The sequence below is a fragment of the Eurosta solidaginis genome, chromosome 5 (genome assembly GCF_040869045.1).
Source record: "Eurosta solidaginis isolate ZX-2024a chromosome 5, ASM4086904v1, whole genome shotgun sequence".
In the NCBI taxonomy this organism is placed as follows: domain Eukaryota; kingdom Metazoa; phylum Arthropoda; class Insecta; order Diptera; family Tephritidae; genus Eurosta; species Eurosta solidaginis.
Window position 1 is genome coordinate 263697634 of NC_090323.1, and position 13252 is coordinate 263710885.

A 13252-nucleotide genomic window follows, 5' to 3' on the forward strand; every position below is an offset into this window, starting at 1 on the left:
AGAGAGAATGTTTATAACGGTGTTTGGCGAAATTTTGTATGATGGGCAAGGTAAAATAAACTTCAATTGCCAAGTCTGAAGTTCCTTTATATTTACAAACGCAACATCTTGGTTGATTGTGGCGATGTTATTGGTATGCATAAAATTGCGTTCAACGCATCTATTTATATCAAAAAATTGATTGTGGCTGGGCCATTATTTTTCGCGTGTACTTCAAGCAGTAAACATCTCTACAAAAAAAATTGAGTTTGTATTCGAAGCTCTACCAGCGTTGTGCACCACTGCTATAGCTCAATTTTGAGCAGTCTCATAAAGCAAAAAGTAGAGAAACTGAGAGCAAGAAAGTTTATCATTAAACATTGTGTGAAATATATCAACCGAGCGTAAGCTAGAGCAGCTCAGTAAACAAAACTTAAAAAAAAAAAAACCAGTCAGCATTGTAAAATGTTCAAGTTATACATAGTTTAAGTACCTAAAATTTAGGCAAACACGAACCTAGCTTAAGTCAAAGCAATAAAAAGTAAAAGTTTTTTCTATTCACTAGGCCCATTATAACTTCAGAAAATGTTTGCTCTACCAAAATGACATACTCAAGGCATTTACGTATATTTCAGCCAGATTAAATGAACACAATCTTGGCAAAATATTTAGTTATTATTTTTCAAAGAAAAAAAATTGTTTATGATACACGTGTCTATTTGCACAGTTGAATTTTTTTATTAAACTGAGAAAGGTTGCGTGGTATTTGTACAATGAGTGACATTATTTATAAACACGTAGTCTATTTGCTTCGTTTAATCTGTTTCCAAACTGATAATGTTATAACGTATACCCCCACAAAACTAGAGTGGGAAGCAAATCACTTAATTTTTAGCAACAACACTGCTCGAAGCAGGGTTGCGTGACTTTTATTTAAATGAATCACGAATCCAAAAATAAAATTTATTTTTTATTTGAAAATGTTTTCAAATCCAAGATATTTTTCATCTTTTAATTCATTCGGCATCCAAATAAAAAATATTTTTTATTTGTTATTTGATTTGTTATTTATTTTTTATTTACTCGGCGTTCAAATAAAAGATACTTTTTATTTGTTATTTGATTTGACATGCAAATAAAAAATCATATATGTAATACTCCTATATTGCTACAAAAGGCTAGGTTCATTCCCAAACATCAGAGTGCCGATATATTGCTGTTTAAACGTTTTTTTTTTTTTTGTATTCAATAATCGAATGTACCGAAATTTAAGTTTGTAGTATTACATATATGTAAAAAATGCTTTTTACTTTTTATTTGTTGCTTTAGGGAAACCAAAAACAATTTTTGTTTCCGATTTGGGTGGCTATCTGAATGAAAGATACATTATGCTTCTTATTTGATTTCTTAACGAAAACGGTACTCGTCTTGGGCGCTCCGTGGCTAAGAGGTCAGTTGGAGGTGATCCCTATAACTATGTTACCGCTTCCTTCCATACTGACGCTCTTTGGTAAGAAAAATAAGGAGCTTAAGGCAAAAGAGTGTAAGATGGTTTCAATGACCGTCTCCAAACACCACTGTAAGTCATAAAGAGGAGTAATAGGGTCGTTAGGTTTGGACGGGCTCGCTTAAAGTATTTGTTTTTGGAGAACAGAATGCATTTACAGAGGAGATGCCCGGTAAATGTTCCGAAATGAACATAAGCGAAGTGGACAGCTCCGTACGACCACCGCTAGGTCCTCATCGCCTGAGGAAAATCGGTAAATATGATATTAAAGCAAAGGACATGCTGTAGAACAACCGGGAGTATTGTAAGGTCCCAAGGTCCTTATGGCATGTTTGGATGGGAAAGGAACTAGGTTCCTTCTCAAGCTAAACAAATGAGAGTACTTAGGTTGTCAACACAGTCCACTGCGCTCTTGCAACAATGCTCCGACAAGCTATTTGGAGAGGCTGTCAAGATTAGGAGGAAGAGGACTCGATTCATCACTTACTCTGCCAGTCGCCAAGACTGCATAGACATTATAGATTTCTATGCGCACGGTTTTTCGACAGTCTGGCGGAGGTTTGGAAGATGAATCTTTCACTCCTACTTACGTTCATCAGAGAAAGCAAGTAGTTCGTTGAATACCACTAGGAAGTAGTCAACATTGCCAGTAAGTCGAAAAAAAAACGTAATAATGAAGAACCTGCCACTTCAGCGGAAAATATGACCGTCGAAGAAACACGTCTCGTTTTCCCGGACTCAATCATCGCTGGACTGGAAAACCATGAACAATATTTTGTAATTTCTTTTGTAGTTTCTTGAAATAAAAAAGGAGAATTTCAGACTAAGGCGCTTGACTCTGCTAAAAAAAACCAGCGATGAAATATGTCTCTTGAAAAGTGTGTACAAGCAAAATTTCACTAAAAATTTAGAATGTTGCATGTCCTCATTCGATGCCACCATGACTACGAATTAGGCGCTTTATCAAGAATAAAATACTACAATCTCCCTTATTAATACCAAGTGTTATTTTAGTGAAGTAAGTAGTGGTTAAATACCATCCTAAAAGCTAACCATGGTTTTAAGTTATTTAAGCAATTAGTTGGGATCTGCTTTCGCATTTACAATTGACTATTCTCATTTACAAGTGACTATTATCATACCGAAGTGATGCTGTTGCATTAGCAATTGACTATTCTCAATTCCATAAAACGCTTTCGCATTTACATTTGACGCTCTCTAATTTCCAACTGACTAATATCATTTACAATTTACAAATCTTAATTTCAAATTGCACTTTCTCATTTTCATATCACGTGCTCAAATGATGCTTTCTCATTTACAACTGAAAATTGTGTAGTGCAGAGCTAAATCATTTGAATCACTTTTCGTTGCAGCTCTATAGCCAAACAATTCCTTTCACTACGGATGTAATGGAAGTAAGTTTACCACACAGAAATCTGAACTTGAAGGTTTATATGTGTCTTATTAAAACAAACCAATAAGTCGTCGTTAGCAAATCGAGAATGTGCCAATAAAAAATTGGTAAAAACCCGATAAGAAATCGATAACAAATCCATACGCTTCCGACGACATATTTTATTAATTTTTTTTTATTTTTTTATTTTATTATATTTAAATTAAATGAACTTACTTTAATTTAATTTAATTTAATTTAGTTTAATTGAATTGACTTGAATTTTATTTTATTTTACTTTATTTAATTTAGTTAAATTTTATTTTGTTTTATTTAAATTAATGTTATTTTTTTATTTTATTTTGTTTTACTTTAGTTTATTTTTTCAATCAATCATTCATTCCATATTATTTTATTTTACTTATTTTTTTCAGTAGATTTTTTTATAAAATTTTTTTATTTCGTTTAGTTTAATAATTTTTTTCATTGTGCCATTACTATTTCATATAAATCTAACAGAATAATGTACAAAGACGTTACAACCAGGAAGACACTAAAAAGTGACTAATTTCAACTTAAACCTGTCAACCTAACCACGTTAGATTTTGGTTTACATATTTTGTATAACGTATTTGCTCATGTTTGCTCTGGCTCTTTATATAACATCAGTGTAAAAATCTGTTCGACCACTTGTGAGCACAAAAAATTGTATATATGCTCAGAAAATTTTATTTATACGTAGGGTAAAACCGGGATAGATGCTCCACTTTTTGGAAAAGCCTTCTAATTTTAAAAATATAAATTTTATACCAATAATTTGTATTAATGTACCTAGTTCAATTTTTAACTTGAATTGTTATTATTATTTTTTATCCTGTTATACACAGCTTTTGAAAAAATTTGCTTTTCGTGAAACCTTTTTTTTTTGGGATAGATGCCTACCTGTATGGATAGTTGCCCCACCTTGCAAATATTGAGAGGGATATATGCCCCTTATACCATGTAACCGAAAAAACTAAACCAAATGCAAGGTAGTTCTACTCTTACTACAAAACCATAATAAAGAAAACGTTTTGTGTTTTTTTAATCTTTTAATTATTATCATTAGAAGATAATGTTAATATCAAACTAATGGTCATAGTTAAAATAAAGCTTTTGCTTTGTACGTAGCGTTACAATAACATAACCCCCCCTGTACTTCCCTTTTTCACTTAAGCCTGAATCCCCCTGTACTTCTTTTTCTATAGCATAGCCAACAATCACACTTCAGATGGCGGGCGGCAACAATACAACCACCATATGGTAAATGGCCAATGGTGTGTTTCGTCAGCAAATCACCACACGAGACAATCACAATAGTGGTGTATTTATTTCTCCAGCAGTTTGCGGCACAGCCCGTATAAAAACAGCGAATTTGCATTTTGCAATTCAGTCCTCGCAGGTGAGCCAGCGGGAGTGGTTGTCTTTTTAAAGACAAAATTGCCACTCCAGCTAGCTAGCTGAGTGAAAGGGGGCGCTGTCACGGCGCGGTCACCCTCCACCGAGGCTGGACGACGCGAGTAGTGTCTTTGGACTATCCTTCCCTCCGTCGCCCACCCTGATTTTAAGCGGCCCGCCGCCCCAATGACCAAATACGACCTCCCCCGCAGCTCGGACTGAGCGGAAGGAGGCGCTGTCATGGCGCGAGTCACCCTTCACCTGGGCTGGACGACGCGAGTGGTGTCTACGGACTACCCTTCCCTCCGTCGTCCTGGTCTGGTAAGGAATGATTCGCCGACCGCACGAACCCCTCTCCGCACCTCTGATCACGGCCGTGAGCCGATGCGTGCGCACTAGGGTCTAACGCTGTGCCGTTAAGGTGCACTAAGGTCCCCTCCACCCACGGGTCGACCCACGGTGTCTCGGCTGGTACAACGTTGCCCCCCTTACGCGCCCTAGTGTGCAAGTAGGGAGGCGGGGGTGTTCAGCCATGAAACCAGCACTAACCCGAGTTCTCGCAGTCTCTTTCCCAGGTGACCGACCCCGCCGACTATCGATCCTGCCGAAGACTACCGATCGACATATCGACGCAGCTGCGACGACTGTTGGCCGTCCGCCATCCTACCGCCGTTAAACCGCTGCTTCCATACCGTCGTACCAATCCCTCCGGTACCCCACCACAGTTCAACCGTCCTGCCGATACCTCCTCTGCACCGACGACCATTAGCCTCCGCTCCGCCTCCTCACCATCTTGCGACGAAAAGCTGCTGCCCGCCTAATACCTCCACCTGTGTGTGCGTGTGTTCGTACACGGAGCGCAAACGTTCATAAATTTAATGAATTTGTACATTAATTTCAATGAAAACATTCATTAAAAACGTGCCAACGAACAAAATCATAATAACTTAATGATCGATGTAAAATTTATGAACGTTATTTATGATTATGAAAGAAATTAGCGAACGCTGTTCATAAAAATATTATGAACGGGTTCATAAAATTTAATGACATTTTTCATAAATTTTTTGAATTTATCCGTAGATCTTCATGAACATATTCATATTGTATATGAATTTATTCGTAGATTTAAATGTATTTTTTCAATACTGAGGGTTCAATAATTAATAAAAACTAAATGTATAAAATAAGTCTCCTTTAATCCATAGCTTAAAAATTTGTTTATAAGTGCCAAGAAAGATATTTCAATAAGGGTGCTCAATTTTTACAAGACTATTACTATGGAATAAAGTAGTTTCACTCTTCAAGCTCTTGAATCAAAATATTGATCTTGGGGGTTATTTTTCCGCGTGATTTAGTAAATTTATAAAAATATGTTTGCATAAATGTCCAAAAAGTAGTACTCGCTTTAGGATACTCAACATTAAATAAGTGGAATGATATAAAACATACATCGACGCATCGATGAAAGTTCGTAAATAATATTTTGGTATCATCCAAGTATAGGAAAAACTGATCGAATTTTCCATAATTTTTGTCGCCCAGTACTAAAATTAGAGGCTGAATGCTCTCACCGCGTTGCTTCAAAAAATGTATATGATCCTCGAGTTGTTGAAGAGTTTGTCCAACGAAAGCAAACGACTCCTATGAATCTGCAGATATCTTTTTTGCCAGCGTTCGTTTTGCTGACTACTTTGACTGTAGGATAAAGATATCCGTGAAGGCACCACAAAGTTTTGAAAACAAATTGTGTTTGGTCTAAAAAATTAAAAATTGTGTTTTATGTATATGTGTGTATATTATGCATCCTCTTAAGAAATACCCTTTTCTAAATCTTTCTCCGAAATGGAATTGATTATAAATTTTGTTGAACTGTCTTTCAAAACTCCAGGATTCTACAGAAAATGAAATAACCAATAGTTCTTGTTGACAGCTACGAAAATTGTGGGTATTTGGGAACATTACTGCGAAATCAAGATCGATCTGAAAAAAACATTTAAAGTTTTTGTTAGTAAATTGCAAACACAAGACCTATGATTTAAGATTTATTCACCAGACGATAACCATCAAGTTTCTTATATTCTGGCCACTCGCGAAATATTTGGTGTATGTTTTAAAATTTTGTTTGGGATTGATTTATTCTATAATTGGCGTAAGCTTGCCAAACGTTTTGAAACTCCTCCGCAGTAAAATTGTTGAACCTCACACGCTGAACCATTTCTTCAGCACCAATTTCCGGAACTTGAAATCAAATAAAAATTAAATAAACAAAAAATTCGGTAATATACTGCAACACCAACCGTTTTCCTGAACCTCTGGAGAATTCATACGATGCTGTTTAGCCTCCGAACTGTAGCTTTCGATGCTTTTTTTCATGTTGAAAAATTTGGTTTACAGTTTTCCTCTCTTTTCGGTTCGATAGAAACTTACAGACCAATTCTAAATATTCGCGAGGAATTTTGTTCTCGCGGATTTTTTTATTCCCGCGGAAAAATTCCTCCAATTCTTTTCTCCTAGGGAGAAGAATAATTGGGGAATAGGAATTTCGAATTTTCGAAGTCAGATGTTTTTTCAATTGAAATTTCGTTGCGCATTTCTTATTTTGTTTAAAAATTTGTATAGTTTAATTATTGTTGCCAACTTGTTTGAAATTAAGATATAAGGTATAAACAATGCACATTATTGCATTTCATGTGGTATTCACTGAAATGAGTAATGAATTGGTGTCACAGCAACATCAACAGAGGAGCATAAGAAGAAGACCGGTGGGAAAACACAAATCCGCCGGAGTTGCCTGCATTCATTCTGCAAAGCAATTTTCTGGCGGCCAAGTCGAGTTGAGTTCGCCTTTCGGCATATGCCAAAATCTATTTAAGCTTTCTTAAAAAATCCTTGCGCAATTTCTGGATGGCTGCATCAAGTATGCGAAGAGCTCTTCCGTTGCTTATGATATATTTTTCGACTTAAAATATAGAATATTGTGGTTGTAGTAATTGTTTTATTAACAGTGAGAATATTGTGGTAGAATGTAAATACATAATTTAGCAGAAATTTGTACAAATAAGTGTTCTTTCTTAAAACAATCAATTTCCTTTAACTATTTTGATGCATTCCCTTTAATTTAACTAGTGAAAAAACTCCTATGAAATGGCAGAGAAATCTCCCTCTCCCTCACTTTCATAATACCTACTTTTCTCCAATAACCGGTTTCCGCTTTTTCGAACATTGTTCAGAATAGGAGGAAAGGGAGAAGTGAAAAAACTCACAAGGAATTTTTATTTAGAATTGGGCTGTTAATTTCTCGATTGGGAAAATTTCCAGAATTTCACCTTCTAAGCAGTGGCTAATTTGAAGTGACATATGGATGTCGTTGTTGATGAATTGCTATTTTCGCCGGCTTCAGAATCACAAAACCAAGGCGAATTCATTACAGGTGGTGTCATCCCATCAGCTGATTGCTTCTTCTTGATAATTTTCCATACAAAGCCTTGTACAACAAAATGTCAGTTAATCGAAATCGATTAAAATTTTCTTTTGACTTGACATTCTTCAGTACGGCGAATTGGTTGAATTCGCTTTGCCACCACCTGGTATGGATTCGCCTTGCACAAAACAAAATGAAATGCTTGCGCCTTTTATAAATAATAACACAGCCAAATAATTGGTGGCAAAATTGGCACCGTGGTCTGTCGCTGGAAAGTAAGTGAATTCTATTCAAATGTCGAACAAAACTGTCAATACTTTCATATTTCTTCTTACACAAAGCACAGATCATTTTATTTCACAAACAAATTTATGCAGTTCTATTTTACCTTTTTTTACTCAACAACTGATGATGCGAAATTCAGTGGTGTCAACTTTTGAAAAGTTTCCCACTTTTGTGTAGTTCTGCAGCCTAAACACGGCGGGATTTGCAACTTTACCCGGATTATTTGCACAAAAGAATTTATTGGCAATACTAACACCATCAGTTGTATGAATAAATTCTTTGATTTTATGAAATGTTTCATAAACTCAATGGATAATTTCATAGAAGTTTATGAAAAGCATTCATAAACATTGTTCATAAAGCATAAAAACTGAATTTGGTTCTAAGACTACTTCATGAATTTGCATCCATTACCTTTATGAGCATTTTCATAAATTTCTATGAAATTATTAATTTAATTTGTGAAAAATTCATTAAAATCAATGAACTTATTCATAAAACCAAGGGCAGAATGTTTATGAACGGTGTTCATGGAAAATTAATGACTTATTTTTATCCGTGTAACACATAAATATTGTGTTTTTATTCAGTAGGGGTTTGTGGGACCTTTACTTCACTCTGGATTGACTGAGCGTTACCCCAGCCTTAGACAAAACCCACCTCATAGCTTAAATGAAAAATAAATTCTTAAGGGTTAAAATGTATAGTTATATTTTTTATTAAATTAAATTTTACAAGCGTTTATTCTACAAAAAAAAAAATTGGTATAAAAATTCATTTTAAGTGTCAAAATGCACATTGCACATACATTTTTATATTAACCTAAAAATAAATATAAATAAAATCATTATTTTATCCAATTTAATTGAAGTTCAGCCTGATAGTGCTTTTAATTTACAACACCTTGTGCAATAGTTTTTGACCATTTAATTTAACGCTGCCTGAAGGATTTCCGTAGTCCAATGACTTGCTCGAGGTCACAATGCTTCTTTTCTTTAGTATTTTCTCGGCATCGTTTTGCTGAAATCTGTAAGAAGTTCGAATTTTAGTATATGTAAATATATAAAAAATATTTCAGGCTCTAAAAATATTACAAAAATATATACTTACTCCATATGCGATATTTTGAGGGATACATGCCCTTAGGGGCAACTGTCCTTTTTAATAGGGACAGATCCCCACGTATTTTTAAAATAAATTATAAACAAAAACATATATATTTACACCTGTATACAACCTCAATGAACCAATATATTGAGGCAATAATAAATATATTGGAATGTATTACTAATTATAAAGTTGTACAGCGCAAAATACCAACCGTTAAAACTTTTACGTGTTTTTTAACTTCATTGTGAAAATAATACCACACAACAACTGAACGGCTCCTTACTTCACGAATGCCCTTTGGTAGCTAAAATGCGAGTAGACTGTGGCTCCTACCTATGTAATTGATTTTTAGTCACGAGTCAGTTAAATTAGGTTTTTAGAATATGGGGCATCTATCCCGTTGGGGCATATATCCCCTAGCTGACATGTTTGCCTTGAGTAGCTGTGTAATATCGCTCATAAGAACTCTACCACGTACCTTCGTTCTTCATACAGGATCCCAATATCACACACAAAGCCTACACTTATACATTCTCTAGTACTCCATGCAGTATTATACCAAAATTACACATCACGCTCACGCTTACGCTTACATTTACATCTTGCGCTTACATTTGGGATTCACCTATACCGTAAACAAAGTTGTTTTCACATCATATGCATAAGCTCAATAGTATTTTCAATTAAACCTATAATTCCAAACAGCATGAATCGAAATTGGAGTCGGAAGCTCCCACGCATCGGAATCGAAATAAGCGCTTTGTTACATTCCTACCTTCAATTATCCAACGAACGCAATGTCTAAAACTGTGTTCATTTGGGGCAGGTTCATAATTTTACTGTAGGGTGCACATTTAAACACATACATATGTACATATGTGACAAGAGCTTATAGCGCATTAAAAAAAAATTTCGTAAACATCAGAGTTACGAAGTCACCCAAATTAAATGGTGGGCTACGATTCTTAATTGACATTTCCGATTTTTTGCACTATTTTCAGTAATAAAATCATACCATGAAAATAAAAAATTTACGTTTATTAATTTAATTATACAAAGTGTTGCTTTATGGCTAAATTTTATTAGCATTATTGACCTCATTTAAGCTTTTAACTGCCTATAGCTTATTTGCATATCCTGTTTGCGCTTGCCAAACTCATAAAGGTGTCAGTTGTAGTCCTTCAAAGAGTATTTCTACGTCCAAAAAAATCGTATTATATTCAACAAAAAAATTGATTGGCCGAGTTATGTGGTTGAATTACACGAATCGAAAGAAAAATGACTTAAATTTTAGCGAGTGATTTAAAAGTACATACGTAATGTTGTTTGGTGATGCACTGCCGTTACATTGACTAGTTTTGTGTAACAACTAAAACTGTCAATTTGTAATACAACTTTATTTGGAATTGAGTAATCAAATGATGTCATGCTAATTAAGAGTTTGCCAAAAATGTTTTTTGTATGCATGTATGCTTATTTGTGTTATTCCTTTTTAAAGCGACCAATCTTGGAAAGCGACCAAAATGGGAGCTTCTAATAAAGTTGAAACCAAGAATAATTTCAAAATTGAAAGTAGAACGATGAGCTGAACTTGACTATGAATTGAATTAAAAAGCAATTACTGAACCAGAGCCGGGACCAAAATCGAAACCAATATTGAAGGCGAAAGATCGCGGCTTCAAAAATGAAGACAGAAGAGAGCTCCAGCTGAAATCGAAATCTGAACTAATCCTGATATCGGAACTTAGATTGGAATGAAAACCGAAAGGGTAACTAGAACTGAAACTTCAGACGGAAAGAAACTGGAACTAATACTGAAATCGAGCCAGGCAGCGAATTCAAACAGCTCTGAAAGCAGATCCATAACTGGAACTTTAGCCAGAACCATCCGCGCTAATACTGGAGCCAAATTATTTAAATAAAGTGAAGACTAGAGCTGTCAAATATTCGTGTACCTGTTATTTTCTCAATGCAAAGTTAATACCACGGAAATTTGCACCAACAGCTAGAAAGAAAAAGCGCTGCAACTGACTGTATGGGACGGCATTTGCGTTCCGTTCCCAATCACCCTTACCAATGATGGGCATCACAGTTTCCCGCTTAAAAAGAATTAGCTGCTGTTATGTATGAAACGAGATGGCAGCGCCACGACAATAAATTATTTATATATACATCTGGCAACTGTGTTGCCAGAACATTCTTTATCTTCTTCTTTATTACTTTTTTATCTTTCAATTGATACTTTGACGCATTACCTTTAAAATGTAACAATTAACTTATTTCATTAATTAAATAAATACTCATATATAAAAGTGGTGTCAGAAGTGTATTTAAATATGAGCCTTACACCGGAGGATTTAAAAACAGTGTTGGATGTGCTAGCAGGAGCAATCCGAGGAGCTGTGGAGGAGGCTGCACAGAATGCTGCGGCCACCGTTTAGTATTACGGAATACAAATCGGAAGATAAATCCTCAGTATAGGATTATTTCACACGTGTAGATTGGGCATTACAGTTGAGCAAAGTTCCAGAAGCGGAACAGCACAAGTTCGTACGTGTACACATGGGGGCAGAGCTTAATACAGCGCTAAAAATTCTTTTTAGCCCAAGAACACCAGACTCGCTCAACTACAGCGAAATAAAAAATATCTTGATTCGCCATTTTGATGGCTGTAGGAATAAGTATGCAGAAAGTATCAAGTTCCGGCAAAACAAACAAGAAAAGGGAGAGCCGATTTGCAAGTTCGCACTTCGGTTAAGAGAAGCGGCTGTACACTGTGAGTATGAAGAATTCTTAGATAGAATGCTACTAGAGCAATTGTTGTATGGCGTAGAATCACGAGTTATTTGTAATGGCGTTATTGCAAAGAAACCAAAAAATTTTGCTGAAGCATACGAAATTGCGCATACAATCGAATTAACACAAAACGCCACAACAGACCTAAAGTGCACAGAGGTGATACAAACAAGCGAGCCAACGTATAAACTGGGATACGCACCAGTTAAAACAAAAAGAAATAGTAATTCGAAAAACCCGAGTGGCGAAGAACCGATGCAGAGGGCAAAAGAGAAAGGGTCCAATTGTTACGGATGTGGGGGGCAGCACCTTAGAAAAGTCTGCAAATTTAACAATTCCAAATGCTTTGCATGTGGAAGAGTGGGCCACATCGCCAAAGTGTGTAAGACCAAATTAGATCAGATTTCAGAGGATGAATGTGAATCAGTGCAAAAACTAAACAGTGTTAATGCATGCAATGCAGTAGATAGAAAAATGGTTCCTATATATATAGATGGGAAACAAATTCAGATGGAATTAGATACGGGTGCACCATGTGCAGTAATGAATTGCAAAACGTTGCGTTCGATTAAACCAAATTTTAGGTTGTTAAAGACAGATCGACGATTTACAAGCTATACGGGCCACAAGGTGAACTGCATTGGATGGGTCGTAGTAATTGCGACAATGGAGAAAACTTCACGACGACTTAATTTGTATGTCGTTCAAGGAGATTGTGATACACTTTGCGGCCGAGAATGGATATCGCAATTCGCACGAGAAATAAACTTCACTGAACTGTTTTCATCGTCTAACCGAATCAATACTATAAATTCAGCAGCACCAAAACTATCAATAACCCAACAAACGCGAATGCAACATCTCATTACACGTTTTGAGGACATCGTCAGTACGACAGCTGGGAAGTTGAGTGGGCCACCTGCAAAAGTAAAGCTCAAAGCTGGAGCAACACCAGTTTTCGCGCGAGCGCGCGATGTACCGATGGCGCTGAGAGAGGAGTATGCCCAGGAAATAGATCGTAAAATTTAGTCAGGTTTTTACAAGAGAGTGGAGCATTCAGAATGGGCCTCAACAACACACGTAGTAGCAAAAAAGAATGGGGGTATTCGCATTACCGGTAATTATAAGCCCACTCTCAATTCAAAAATGATCAGCGACGAACACCCGATTCCAAAAGCAGAAGATTTGTTTAATAAAATGAAAAACGCTACAATATTTTGTCACTTAGATATAAGAGATGCATATATGCATTTAACAATTGACGATGAGTTTGCGCATGTATTGATGGGTTAATACGACTTACTCGTGCGGTATATGG

General features: G+C 35.8%; 1 protein-coding gene across 3 annotated transcripts in view; it reads right to left on the reverse strand.

Annotated features, from left to right (window-relative positions):
• LOC137251748 (uncharacterized protein DDB_G0282951-like) overlaps positions 1–13252 on the reverse strand; it is a 146922-nt gene that overhangs the window by 73025 nt on the left and 60645 nt on the right. Inside the window, exons 3-4 of one of the 3 annotated variants that reach the window (XR_010953335.1) lie at positions 6142–6302; positions 5558–6077 (exon numbers count right to left, since the gene is read on the reverse strand). The exons of 1 other annotated variant lie outside the window; for it this stretch is intronic. Coding sequence is in view for 1 of the 2 variants with exons in the window: in XM_067786555.1 (XP_067642656.1) it covers positions 6292–6302 (11 nt within the window). In the remaining variant the exon portion in view is untranslated. Of the gene's footprint in view, positions 1–5557; positions 6303–13252 lie in introns of those variants that run through there. One more of the 3 variants, XM_067786555.1, reaches the window with a different exon arrangement.